We start from the raw sequence: 13606 nt of genomic DNA, 5'->3' as shown, positions 1-13606 counted from the left end.
CCTAGAACATGTGGGCTTTCTCCAAGAAGTTTGGAATAAAGGGACTTGAGCTCAAAGGAGGCAAAGAGTGCACTTTTGGATGAATGCTTCTCTGGGTAACCTCCCAAGGAAGAAAAAAGAGAAAGGAAGTTGCCACATTTAGAGTGGTCAGGAATAAAAACTGGTCACAAGCCTTCTCACAATGCCTAAACAGCATTCTGTCTACAGAGCAACTGAGGGACTCAATGTGAAGCATCAACAAGCAGTGGGTGGATGAGCCTATCCACTAAGAAACTGATTTTCCCAAAGTATGACTGACAGAAAGCACTTGGCTGCCAAGATCCATTATCACAGTTTTCAGACAAAGGAGAAATGAGTAAGCCCTCCCATGCTTGATGATGTAAAACATAATGGCCATATTGTTGATGTGGATGACAATTGCAACTAGAGGGAGGGAGTCTTGGCACATGTGCAAGATAAGAAGGACTGCCTTAATTTTCAAAATTCTGATGTGCAATGAGGCTGCCATTTCTGATCAAATTCCTTGGACTAACTGATCTTAGAATTCCCACCCTCCAACCCATCCTGCAGCAAAAGTATCCACTGTAACTCATGTAACAGGGATTGGGGCTTGAAAGGGTCTGTCTAAAGACAAATGGGTATGGTAGATCCACTACCAGATGTTATCCTTGCAGTTACTTGATATTTTGACCAGAAAATCTAAAATAACTAGAAACCGGTTCCAATGACTCCACAGAGACCACTACAAAATCCTCATGTAAAAGTGAAATTGGGGTACCATTTACATTGAAGAGACCATCAAATATAGAGCCCTGAGAAATACAATGGGACCATTTGTACCATTTATACTCAAAGGATCTGAGATACTACCTGTTGAAGAGAAAAGATCCTGTGTGGGAGAAGGAAGGCCATGCCTAAAAAACATAGCTAGAGCTGGCCCTATTGCATCCTTGAAAAGGAAAGCTGAGGCAATTAAAACTTGACTCCAACAGCCCTGTGGATCTTGTCCTCCAGTTCCTTTTTTCTTCACTTCAGATTTTACTGACTAACAAAAGAGGAAGTTACCATCACATGGAATGATAAGAAAGTTGGCCTTGGTATTCTCTCAGAAATCAGCTATTGTGTCTAAGTGTAAACAGCACTGTCCATCACCTGCAATGTTCCATCTACTACAGTATGTGCTAGCTACATGGAGATGCTGTCAAAGAAGTTAGGGTAGACAGCTGATACTGTAGCTTCTTCTTGTCTTCTGTCAAGTCTTCCAGAGTCTTGCATGTCTCCTGAACCAAGTCCCTCTGGAAGCATGCACTTTATCCCCTTCTAGATGAAGACAGAGGACAAACTTTCCAGCACAGGCAAGTTATGTAATTCTTTGTTCAGCAGATGAACAGTAGGGCTTTGGGGAGTAAGAACCTTTGTTCAAGGCAGCTCCTGCTAGTGTATCATTGGCTTTAAGATTGAAGGCAAGTCCTGTCCAATCCTTTTTTGCCCAAAGGATCCTATCAGGTTTCTTTGGAACGAGGACAACTGCATCTGAATTTCTCAAGATGTCTCTGCCACCAGCTTCATCTTTTTTTCTGCTGGAAAGATCACACAAGAGGCTGACACAGAGGACTGGAAAGCCTCCTCAAGTATGAGCCCTAATAAAGGGGGAGACCCATGGGCTCTTCCTTTCCTTTGCCTGGATCATTTTGAGGATTTTACTGCATTTTGGATACTTTAGCAAGAGGGTAGGGGGATTATGCCTCTTTTTCTACACTGAAGCTTCAACTGGTGAATCTGTAGACTTCCTTTTACATCTGTACTTTCATGACCACCTTGGATGAGAGGATTCTAAAGTGGATGAAGCTGCAGGACCAGATGTCAATTGGGACCCAGAAGTACATACTCGAGTCTGTGTGCCCCATAATGGGAGGTGGTGGATATTCATTGAAGGAGGAAATTGAGGTCCTAATTACACTGAATCATAGTCTAAACCAGTAAGGGAGCATGCAAAACTGCCTGCATGGGTAGACCTGGGAGTGAAATCATGCCTTGCAACACCATCAATGACCTCACCATTGAGGAGGGAACATTTTTGACCCCAAATACCAAAAGTGCAGTCTGAATTGACATTGAAGTTGTGAGCCTCAAAGCCAAACACAGAAAGGATGAAATAGAGCTAAACTGAGCTTGACCCAACATCAACAATAGAGGGTCGACCTTTGATGTAGATGCTAAAGGCTCCATTGATTTTTATGGGTTGCAGATCAGCAACTCCAAGCTCCTTACTAGTGCTGTTAATAAAAAAGGCCATGGGTAAGGGCTGCAGGTCCACAACCGAGGCCACAGCAGACCATGAGAAGGTCATTGCCCCAGTATCAGAGAGTTGACCAGTAGATGAATCAGTTCTGGGACCTGTCATCTTAGAATAGAAAGCCTGAGTCCTGTAGTAGAAAAGTCAGGGAGGGAAAGATAGCTACTCACTCCATTCTCCGCAGGGAAGGAGACCTGGGATCACATTTGCTTCATCTACAGAAAGGTTTTCCAAATTTAAGTATAATTTAAATCAATTTTGAAGGAACTCCTAGATCTAAAAGATCCAAATAAATGGGGGTCTAGAGCTTCTTAATTAGATTCTGATGCCACAGAAAGCACACTGCTGAGTTTTGTTCTTGGTACTCTGGAAATGGACATACCAGCAGGTGAACAGGAAACCTCTTTTTATTTGCAGTGGAAGCCTCTTGATCTGAAGGAGATGGCTGTCTTTTTGAGGAGGGACCAAAGCTAAGCAGAAACCCCACTCAAAGCCTCAGGACTGAGAGTAGCCTTAAGCTTCTCCAACTCCAAGTAAATACACTTGTCATTCGAGGTGAAAGGCTCAAAGTGGGCACAGATCTAACACTCCTTAGAGAAATCTGCCTCCCTAAGACACTTCAAACATTTCGAGTGCCTGCCTTGTGGTGGGATTTTTGTTTTACACTTGCAACTTTGTAAATACTTTGGATTTTTTGAATTCCTCTTACCCTTGATAAAAAAATGATAATGGCAACAATGCTGTCGCAAAAAAAAAAAAAATCACTATTAACGGCAGCAAAACTGCCACAGCCAAAAATGCAGTCTACTTGCAAGAAAAGTACGTTATCAGAAGCAAACAGTATTTAAACAGCAATAGAACTGTAACTACTAAATGGAAGAACACTAATTCAAATAAAAAAAATGGTAACACAGAAAAACTAACAAAGATTATACATAAAATAGTGCATTACCCAACTGCCCCACCAGTCATTAAATAAGCCTCATGTTCAATATCTCACTTCTATAATATTATATGTTCAGGTAAGATCTCAGACTGGCTAGAGGCTCTTAGGCTGGGATATCACTGTCTATCATGAAGACTTGATAAAAGCTATCAGAATATTTAAGGGCCTTCCCAACTGCTGTGCATTTATTTTTTTGTAAATGCAGCCCCTGCTTGCAGTCTCACTGCCAGTATAACTAATGTAGCATATTCAACCAGAAAATCAGTGAAGCAGCACTGAATTAGATGCCTGATATTATTCAAGTGGTTTGCATGGAAGTGAGAGCAGAACATCCTGACTGCTATTAGGAAGGGATGGAGTGCTGTTTGCATCTTACTTTTCACACCATTGCAGCTCATGCTGTGATATAAAGATTCTGAGTAACAGAAAGTGACTCGTGAGAAAGGACTAAAGAGCTAAAGGAAAGTCTCCAGGGAACAACAGTAAGGGTCATTGTACACAGAGTGACCATCGCATAGAAAGGAAGTCAAAAGATACTCATGACTCAGCCTTTAAGTGCAAGAATTCTGGATAAAACTAAAAATAATTGGGGGAGGGGCAGATTGTAAATATTGCCATTATAAACTTAGAAAGTTGCTAGAATAACAGATTTTGCATTAACTTGCACTTTCTGAAGAATATGAAATCTGAAACTCATATGTATGTCATTATTTAGTCTCTTCATTCCTCAATAATTTGCCAAAAAAACACAAATATTAAGAGCGGCAGACCAAACATATGAGGCAAAAATTTGGACATTCGATGAGAATCTGGACAGTTGACAAGTATGATAGCACTACAGTGCAGGTGGGAGGGGGAAAGGAATGCCCCTCCAAAATACTTCCATAGATATAGAGATTGCTGCATGGCAGGATAGGGACAGAAAAACTCTGAGAAGCGTCAAAATGTCTAGCCGGACTGGGCCTATACCATCACATAGAATCATGGCATAAACTATCAAAGTGTCCATATGGAATGATGTCTTCCAGTTAATTAGACGATGGCTGTTTCTAGTTCACATAACATGGACAGGACTGGATTGAATTGATAAGCTCTATACCTACCTGAAAATGATATCATGGAGAAATAAAAAGATGAAGAGTAACACTAAATAGTTACTCACCAACTTCATAAACATTCTTGGTAGTTGATGAAGAATTCTCAATTTCAGCATAGGGAGAATCTCTTCGTACTGGTGATTTCATCTCCACATAGCCACTCTCTGTATTCTTCTGTATATATATTGGTGGATCTTTTATAGTGGCGTATGGGTTCTCAGTGCTGTTTAGAGAACAAGTGCTTGAACTGTATGCTGTGTTCTTCACAAGATCTGTAAAATGTAATAAAACTCAGATTAGAACTGAAGAGAAAGGTACAATTGGTCTAGTGGTGGTATTCAAAATGTATGTTGAAAAGCAAACCAATGCAAGAGGGGATTCCTCAATACTAAGGCAGACTGATATAAATAAGAAGCAAAAGCTAGGATTCATAAGCTTAGAGTCAGAGACACAGGCATTAATGTACATCCCGTAGGAGGAGCATCTACAACCTAACTGTTGTCCTTATCACGCTTCCCGGTTACATGGACACACATACAACACATATGCACAGACATGCACTCACATAACATACATGGAATGAACAGGGCCGGCCTTAGCTGAAACGGTGCCCTAGGCGAAGTACTGCTCTGGTACCCCTTAAGCCCCACCCACACTGAACACAAGGAACACCCCTATTTGAGCCACGCCCACAGATGGGTCACATCGACCCACAAAACACTCCAATATATAAACAAAACATATCCCATAATAAAATTTATTCCTTTTAAACTCCATACAAACTGGTGCACCTATAGCTATGATCAGAAATGGTGGGAAGATATTTAATGTGATATTCGATAAGAAGTTTACATGATTACAAGTAGCATAGATATAGGGCCAGATTCCAAAAGAGTTGTTCTCGGTGTAAGTCTGCTTTGATCTCAAAGGACTTGCTGTTAGTTTAAGTGACCTACTTCAGTGTAAACTATCTATAAGCAGGCTTATACCAGGGGCCAGATTCCAAAACACTTGCTTCAGCCTACTCTCAGTGTAAGTCATTACTTAACACTGAAAGCAAATCTTTTGGAATCAAACCCATATATATGCGCATGTGTGTGTGTGTGTGTGTGTGTGTGTGTACATCTGTATGTGAATGTAGAAAGGTTATGGGTGCACAACTTTCCATACTGGGAGGTGTGGAGGTCTTGCAAAAATGTTTTAAAAGTGTAACAGTTAAACTTTCAAATCACTCTTTCTCATGTCAGATTGCATTTTAATGTTTAAAGTTTTAAAACAGGGAGTCTTACAACAGTTAATATGAGAAAATGTGTAAAATGACCATTTGTGAGTAGTGCTGAGGGAATTTGTTCAAGATGACAGTAAGACAGTATATAGCTAATGCTGTTATAATGACTGGAGACTATAAATGTGAAATGATTTATTAGGTTAATTGATTTGAGATGTTTTCTTTTTATCAATATTGTTCTTTTTTTGCCAAGATAGATGGTTTTCGCTCCATCTTTTTCTTTAGTTTTCTTGTAAAAGAGGGAGTCCACTCCATTATCTTAAAGACAGGGATCTCATATACTATAGATGGCTTATAGCTTCTTCTAGGGAATTGTGGATTTCATAGTGATATTTTTTGGCACTTTGGATTTCTTCTAGAGTATTGTAAAGTTTTATAGTTCATTAGCAGACCGGAGTTCCACTGTGGCGACCCCTAACCAGGAAAAGCCGAAAGACACAACAACATAGTTTTTTTCCTGAGGATTCAGTATCTTCCTCTTAGAAGCCAAATTGAGGGAAAAAATCAATGACTTACAGTTAAGAATGTAGTTATTTCTGAAAATATTACATTTGCTCTTTGTCAGTGCTGTCATGCTAGCAGCACTGAGCACAAATCTGTGATTATTGGCCATCGTTTTTATGTTTACTGTTTGGTTTGTGTTCCAGTTATTCACCTGATCTTACTTGTCCATTTGAAATTGACTTAGAAGATGTAGTACTTGTGGGATACGTTTTAATAAGAGCAATGCTATGTCATTGCACTTCTCTTCCTCAAGAATGCTGTGCAACAAAAGATTCCTTCTTTCAAATATGCTGAATTTCTAGTCTACCTGACAGAAGTTGTTTTTGCTTTAAAATGCAATAAATTCACATATAATCTTCCTCTATTATTTTTCTCATTTGACTTAACCAGAGTTTAGCCAGAGCAATACTTTCTTAAATTAATGAAACCTGTGATTTATTTATTTTTTTTTTGACTGGATCAGGTAAGTTTCAGAGGGAAGGCTAAAAGCAAGGGTCTGTATATACAACCGTCTAATCATTTCATCCACAACTGTTTGGCCTGTGGTAAAGGGCATCCTGTGGTAAAATGGTGGTCTTAGGATGAGCCAGAGGGGTTTTCCTGTAATATTAAAGTTGAAACTGGATCTCCACCAAAACCACTATTCCATCAAATCAGATGTGCTGTTTTCTTTTTACAGGAATATCCAGTTATGGCAACTAAGCAAAAACATGTTATTTCTACTCTTGCTGTGTAATTAAATGTTTCTGTCCCCACCTCCTTCTCACAATGCAAAATTTTAATTTAACTATTGGGAGAGAAATCTTTGAGAAAAATGTATCAGCGGATCAAATTGTTGGTCCCTTTAGGCCCCCCTTCTCAAAATTTAGAATTTCCCTTTTCAGGCTGGTGCCCAAAAAAGGGTTTGGAGAATTAAAGGTGAGTCATCACTTGTCCTTCAGTCATGGATCCTTAGTTAATGACAGGATTGAGAAAGAAATGCTGAGGCTCCAGTATGTAACCCTCAATGATAAGGCTGACATATATATATATATATATATATATATATATATATATATATATACATATATATAAATAAACATAGGTTTACTGTCAAAACGTCGAATCTCACAACAAAATCTATTCACTTGCTCAATCTGACTTTTTGAATTTGGTAATATCACTTTTAGAGAATGCTGGAAATTATCACCTTGACATCTGCGTTAGAACTTATTTGAAATATCAGGAGGTGACGTCAGACCCTTAGGCAGTTGTTCTGAAGCTGCCATAGAAATTGTACATCTACAGCACAAGTTTTTACAGTTTTGCAGGGGGCAAGCCCCTCTGCAGTCCCCACACCCCCTGCATGTTATATATACCAACACCAAGATCGCACTACTGTGAGGAAAAGGGTAAATTTCCCGATCCCCACTATATTGCGATCTGTTATCAGAACGTCAATCCCCCATTAGCTAATGTGGTTTTGAAAATTTCTGGATTGGCATTAAGAAAACTGGAAAACACTAATTTCACCATCCCAGTTTCGCATAAGTGCCCTTCCACATTTTGATAATAAATCTATAAAAATATATGTACACGTGTGTGTGTGTGTGTGTGTGTGTGTGTGTGTATATATATATATATATATATATATATATAGATAGATAATACATATTTAGATATATATATATATATATATATATATATATATATATATAGATAATACATATATATATATATATATATATATATATATATATATATATATAAGCACATGCATATATACAAATAGCTCAATGCCAAAACTGTATCTATCTAGGACCTTTCATCCATTGACATTAGGATCAAATGCAATTTATCTTGACCTCTCATCTACTTGTTGTTGAAAATAAATTGTTGCTGTTCAACCAAATATTATCAACAGTCTATACCTCCTCAAACAGTGATAATTAAGTAGAAAATGATTAATAATTCAGACAAGATATTCTTAGTGATAGCTGATGAATACATGCCAGCCAGAGTAAATTTGATAGTTGATGCCCGAGTATAACAGCGTTAGTACTACAGGCAAAGCATTACCTGCAGGCTGAAATTATCAAAAATTATTGAGCCTTTACTGTTTCAATAAGAATCCAGAAGAGTATGGTGTTATTTCTCTTGCCAGTACCATCCATGCAATCTTTATAATTTCTATATGCATTAAGCATTTGTAACAGGCATAAATAATGCGCTCTAAGTAATGGAGTCTTTCTTTGCGTAGAAGATCAATGCAAGTTTAAGAATCACCAATGCATTTATTACACGTTTAACTCAATGCATTTCTTTGTTTTGTGATTGTCTATTTTCTTGTGGCTTTTTATCTCAGTGATCACTACCGAAGATGGAAATCATCGGAAGCAAATGTCATACCTCAGGGAAGCTCTTAAAACAGTAACCATGTTCATTTAGAAAACTAAAGGGAGTTAATGGTCAGTTTTACTTAAATTTTCTGTCGAATAATAGCACATGACTTTAATGCCAAGTATTGCACAACTAATCGTCCCTCTTGAGTGGCAAAAAACACACACTGGGATAAGAATTAACAAAAATCAAGGACACTCCGCCCAGTCATCACAGCAGAACTCCGGTCTGTAAATTGTGGCCTTTTGAGGCCGGGGCGACGGTGAAATAAAAAAAAACAAATGTTGTTGTCTTTTCTGCTTTTTCCAGTTAGGGGTCGACACAACAGAACTTTGGTTCGTAAATTGTGCCCTTTTGAGGCCAGCCTGTACGGCGCCCTAGGCGGTCGCCTAGTTCGCCTATGCCTAAGGCCAGCCGTGGGAATGAACACACACAGACACAGACACACACATGAACATGTATGCACATGCGGTATAATATACACATACCTCAAAAATGGCTGCTAACTCTCAATGCAGTCTGACTGGCCATACAATGCGTTTGATGGTTGCTAAATCAGATTTTAAAACCTAGGCCATACGGAAATGTGAATATTTTCTTAAAGAACAGGAGAAATTTATGTAATGACGTGGTTACATTATTTCAGTGCAGCTTCTTAAATTGCACCACATCCCCATTAAACCCACACTAGAAAAGTCCTTGTACCAAAGTTAGGTTCAAAGACATTTATCATGGGAATAGGAAACCAGGAGCTCTTTTCAAATGTGGTTCAACTGGCTAAGCGGAGATCTGTGTCAGTGGCATATGTTGAAAGTTTATTGCTTTACAAAAATGCAGTTGCAATAAGTATTCAGAAATCAGCACATTTATATCAAAAATAAACTTAGCAACTTCTTTCTTGGGTATTCAAGAGTACGATTCCACATGGCAGCTATAAACAGAATCTGGTCCCCTCTTGCCTTGGATGCTGAAAATGAGTAGTTTATAATCACATTCTGCCTATTAAAAGCTTTATGTGGCTCAATTTGTAAGAAACCTAAAAGAAGATGCACAGCCTCTTACCCAGTCTTGCCACAGGGCCCAAGGAGCTTGATCCTAGATCAGGATCATTAGCTGGTGCAGGTAACTAATAGGAAGTTACAATTCTGGTCTCTCTCTAATACCGGTCTTTTCACTTGCTGCTTCTTTAATGTCATTTACACTACAGATATAAGAACGTTCTGAAGAAATCATTTGACGAAAGCGCTTGACTATTGTGGATGTATTTTTCCTTTGTGAATTTTATTAATAAATTTCAGTTTGGGTTGTAGTATATCGGCTCCAGAAGTGGATTTTTGTTTCTTCAATTGGTATTTAATATTTGTATATTGTCACTTTATCTTTACTTATATATTTGCTGGGGCTTTTCCCCTCGGGTCTCCACTGAAAATGGGTTTGTTTGCAAACTCAGTTGGACTAACCCAGTTAACAAATGTGAAATAAATAAATAAACAAACAGTAGGCAAGCTATTACAGGGACCATAAACAGGCCTGGCCATATACACCTTTAAGTAGAAACACTTAAAAATTATTGCCACCCTTTACAAGTACTTAATGCCCACCTTCCAAATCAAGCAGGGCAATAGATAATAACCCCAGTGTAAATTTATAACTACCCATCCAATCATGAAGAATAGCCTTAAAAACAGACAAATACAAAGTAGTGCTTTGCTTGACCTGTAGTGGCAACTTATTCCATAGGCTGAGAATACATTGAGTTAGGAACCTGTCTCTCCTGCAAGTCTTGTTTATTTGTTGGCATAAATTTACGTCCCTAGTACAACTGTTTGTAGAACCACTGGTTTTGCAAAGAAATAGGAAGTCAGCTAGGACTGTGTCTTTCATGGTTTGAAAAGAGACACAGGTCATGTGTTTGTCATTGTTTACTGACTGCAGTCCTCAATGATTTGCCAGAAAAGCTACAAACATTACCAAGAACAGACTAAGACGAGGTAAAATTAGAGACATTCTACTAAACCACACACACACACACACACACACACACACACACACACACACACACACTTGAGACCATCTGTGCTGGCCCCACCACATACATACATATATTACACACACACAAACACGGGTCTACTTCTAAATTTTGAACTTTCAAAGTGTTGACTTTCTTATGATCAAGACAATAAGATCAAAGTTTTGAAACTTTGAAATTTAAATAAATAAAAATTAAAAATATATATTTTTTACATTTTTGCAGGGAGGCAAGACCCCCCTGCACCCCCAAAACCCCACTAATAAAATATGCAGTGAGGAAAATGGTAAATATACCGTTCTGCACTGTACAGCCATCTCCATTTAAATGGTTAGAAGTTTCAAAACTTCAAGCTTATGGTCTCGACCATAAGGAAGTTGACGTTTTGAAAGTTCGAAATTTAGAAGTAGATCCACACACACACACACACACACACACACACACACACACACACACACACATATGATTGTGGCTGTACACCACAAAACATTTAATTGTGATCAAACATATGAATATACGCATAAACATCTGCTATACAGGAATCTATCTTCTCATTTCACTGTTGTCAGAATACAGTATACAACTCACTCCACTCTCCTCCAGATAATAGAGGATAAAGGACCAAAATTAGGGACATATATCATATTGCTCTTAGTTTACATACTTAGAAAGTTGCTAGAATAGCACACTTTGCATCAGCATGTTTTTTTCTAAAGGCTATTAAGCCTGAGACTTAAGGGCCTGTCATTATTTTCTGACTGCAGTCCTTAGCTTTTCCACTCCACTAAAAAGGCAAATATTGCAATGAACTAATATAGTACTATTTTTAAGCACAAAACAAGGGCATTTACCGTATTTTATCAAGTAGAGCAGGAAACAAGTATTTTTGTTTCTAACAAAGAAATTGTATTTCGGTTTCTCATATTACACACCAAAAAATTAAAACTAGAAGGAAACAAGTATCTTGGCAAAAAACTCAAACTGTTTACTGGACAGTAACACAAATTAATTTTGCTCAGCAAACTTCTTACATAAAGAAACAAATGAAACTCAGGTTAGAGAATATTTACAGTCTCTAGATGATGAATACAGCATTCTGTAATCTTTCCTTAAATTGCAAAATTCAAACACTGCCATTACTGAAGTATAATCTTCCTTTTGTGATAATACAGGAGGTTCAAGTACTCAAGAGTTCTTAGTTTCTGTTGCAACAAATTCCTGGTTAAAATATGTGTGTGTGTGTGTTTATATACATATATTCACAAACATACATACAACAAAATGCCAACAACAATCTTTGATGCAAAATTATCAAGGATGTCTTGCTACCTCACAAGGCTTACTAAAGGCATGTTTTTTCAGGCTACACTGGAACTGAGTGCATATCCACCATCCAGTAATGCTGGCCATGCCTGTCTGCATCTGAGAGTCATTGATTTATTTTTATGTCATTTATCTCTTTATGAAATTCTCATCGATTATAGAAAAATGAAAGTACTGCTGACAGCTGCACCTTTCCGGGAACAGTGCAAGCTGTTATGCTGATTTGCCACAATCTTCTCATTTTCTGCTTATTGCTGTTTTTATTAAATGTCTTGATACAGAGCACCTCAGGCATAAAAATATGTTCACATACAGCCAGCTTTCCTGTTAAATTACAAAAAGAGACAAACTACACAATTCAGCATACTCCTCTGATGCACTCAGTAGTTTTATTATTTATACAACTAGTATTTCTCCTGCTATTTCAATTGGCTTCATGCTAGAAGATCATTCTTTCTCCAGAATTCCTGACTGCATGCTAAGAATGCATTGCTTAACAAACTTTTATGGAATGATATTAAAGTATCTTTTTAATTCTGGATCATACAAAAAGTAATATTTTATAGGGAGACACTATCTGAATAGTAATTCTATATGAACTGCATACCAAAGTAGAGTTTGGGGACCAGTAACTGACTGGCAATGTGGAAGGAACTGAAAGATACTAATGTTTACTTTAATACAGAAATGGCAGCTATTGCAGCTGCATTAATAACCAGGATCCATTACCGCCGGGTGGCATTTCTTGTACTACTTGTGTTGTGAGAGGATAACAATGATAAGTCGTGGGGTGAAGTGATTGCTACTGAGTATTCAAGTGGATTCTGTAATAGTAAAAGAAACGGTTTTCAAGAAAACTGAGACATTTTACATTTATAATGTTCTGTAGTATTCCTTGCTGACTATGTAGGACCTAATAACAAACATTATCCTGCTTATATTGCTGAAATATGAATCATGTTGGAAGTCACAAAGCATAAATATACAAGCTGCAGAAATGAATAATTTCCAAATGCCACGAGTTAAGAGCATTAGCAGTTGTTGCAACCAACCAACAAATTATAAAATTTAACAAAACACATTATCACACTCTGTATACTAAAATATTTTCAAATGTAACAATAGACAAATGTATTAGCTTCCTAGGAATACCTTAACTTCATTTTCTACCTGGAACTTTTGTATTATATACATGGAAAACTTTGAAGTGCCAGGCTGTTTTAATAAACAGCCTTGCAAGCAAAGTAAACAGAGTGTGGTCTTTTTTTGGGATTTCGGACATTCTTGGAACTCCATGCATGAGCAATAATAGCATGTGCAGAGTTCCTACCTCAGCTAAAAACTTATAATAACAACAAAAATTATTTTTGTTATTTTTCTTTCCAGAATGAATTATTTCGCTGGAGTTTTTCTTATTTTTACTGAGGGGTTGCAGCCCAGCAGCCATGGCCACGAGCTGCCCTAATCAGTGGAATGAGCAGGTAGCAGTGCCAAGCTTGCAGTCTTTAGCAAACTTGGTCAACCACACTTCAGGGATACTGCCTTAGATATCTGTAAAATAAGTACAACAAGAGAGGGCCCAGCAATGATCCCTGTGGTACCCAACTAGTTACAGTCTTACATTTAGAGAGGGTACCAGCAACTCTCACTATTTGGGATCTGTTATATATAAGGTGGCAATTCAGTGGACCATGTAATGGCTTACATTAAGAAAAAAACTGAAATGCCGCAAAACAAACCAAAC

At 37.8% G+C, this 13606-nt stretch overlaps 1 protein-coding gene and 1 long non-coding RNA gene across 2 annotated transcripts in view; one reads left to right on the top strand and one right to left on the bottom strand.

Annotated features, from left to right (window-relative positions):
- MEGF10 (multiple EGF like domains 10) overlaps positions 1-13606 on the bottom strand; it is a 973700-nt gene that overhangs the window by 33401 nt on the left and 926693 nt on the right. The window contains exon 23 of the mRNA XM_044060794.1: positions 4405-4611. Coding sequence (XP_043916729.1) covers positions 4405-4611 — 207 coding nt within the window. The remainder of the gene's footprint in view (positions 1-4404; positions 4612-13606) is intronic.
- LOC122793079 overlaps positions 1-13606 on the top strand; it is a 303511-nt gene that overhangs the window by 167687 nt on the left and 122218 nt on the right. The gene's annotated exons all lie outside the window — the stretch shown is intronic.

Source organism: Protopterus annectens, chromosome 2.part0 (genome assembly GCF_019279795.1).
Source record: "Protopterus annectens isolate FY-2018-M chromosome 2.part0, PAN1.0, whole genome shotgun sequence".
Classification (NCBI taxonomy): domain Eukaryota; kingdom Metazoa; phylum Chordata; order Ceratodontiformes; family Protopteridae; genus Protopterus; species Protopterus annectens.
This window is presented reverse-complemented; position numbering and strand designations above follow the sequence as displayed.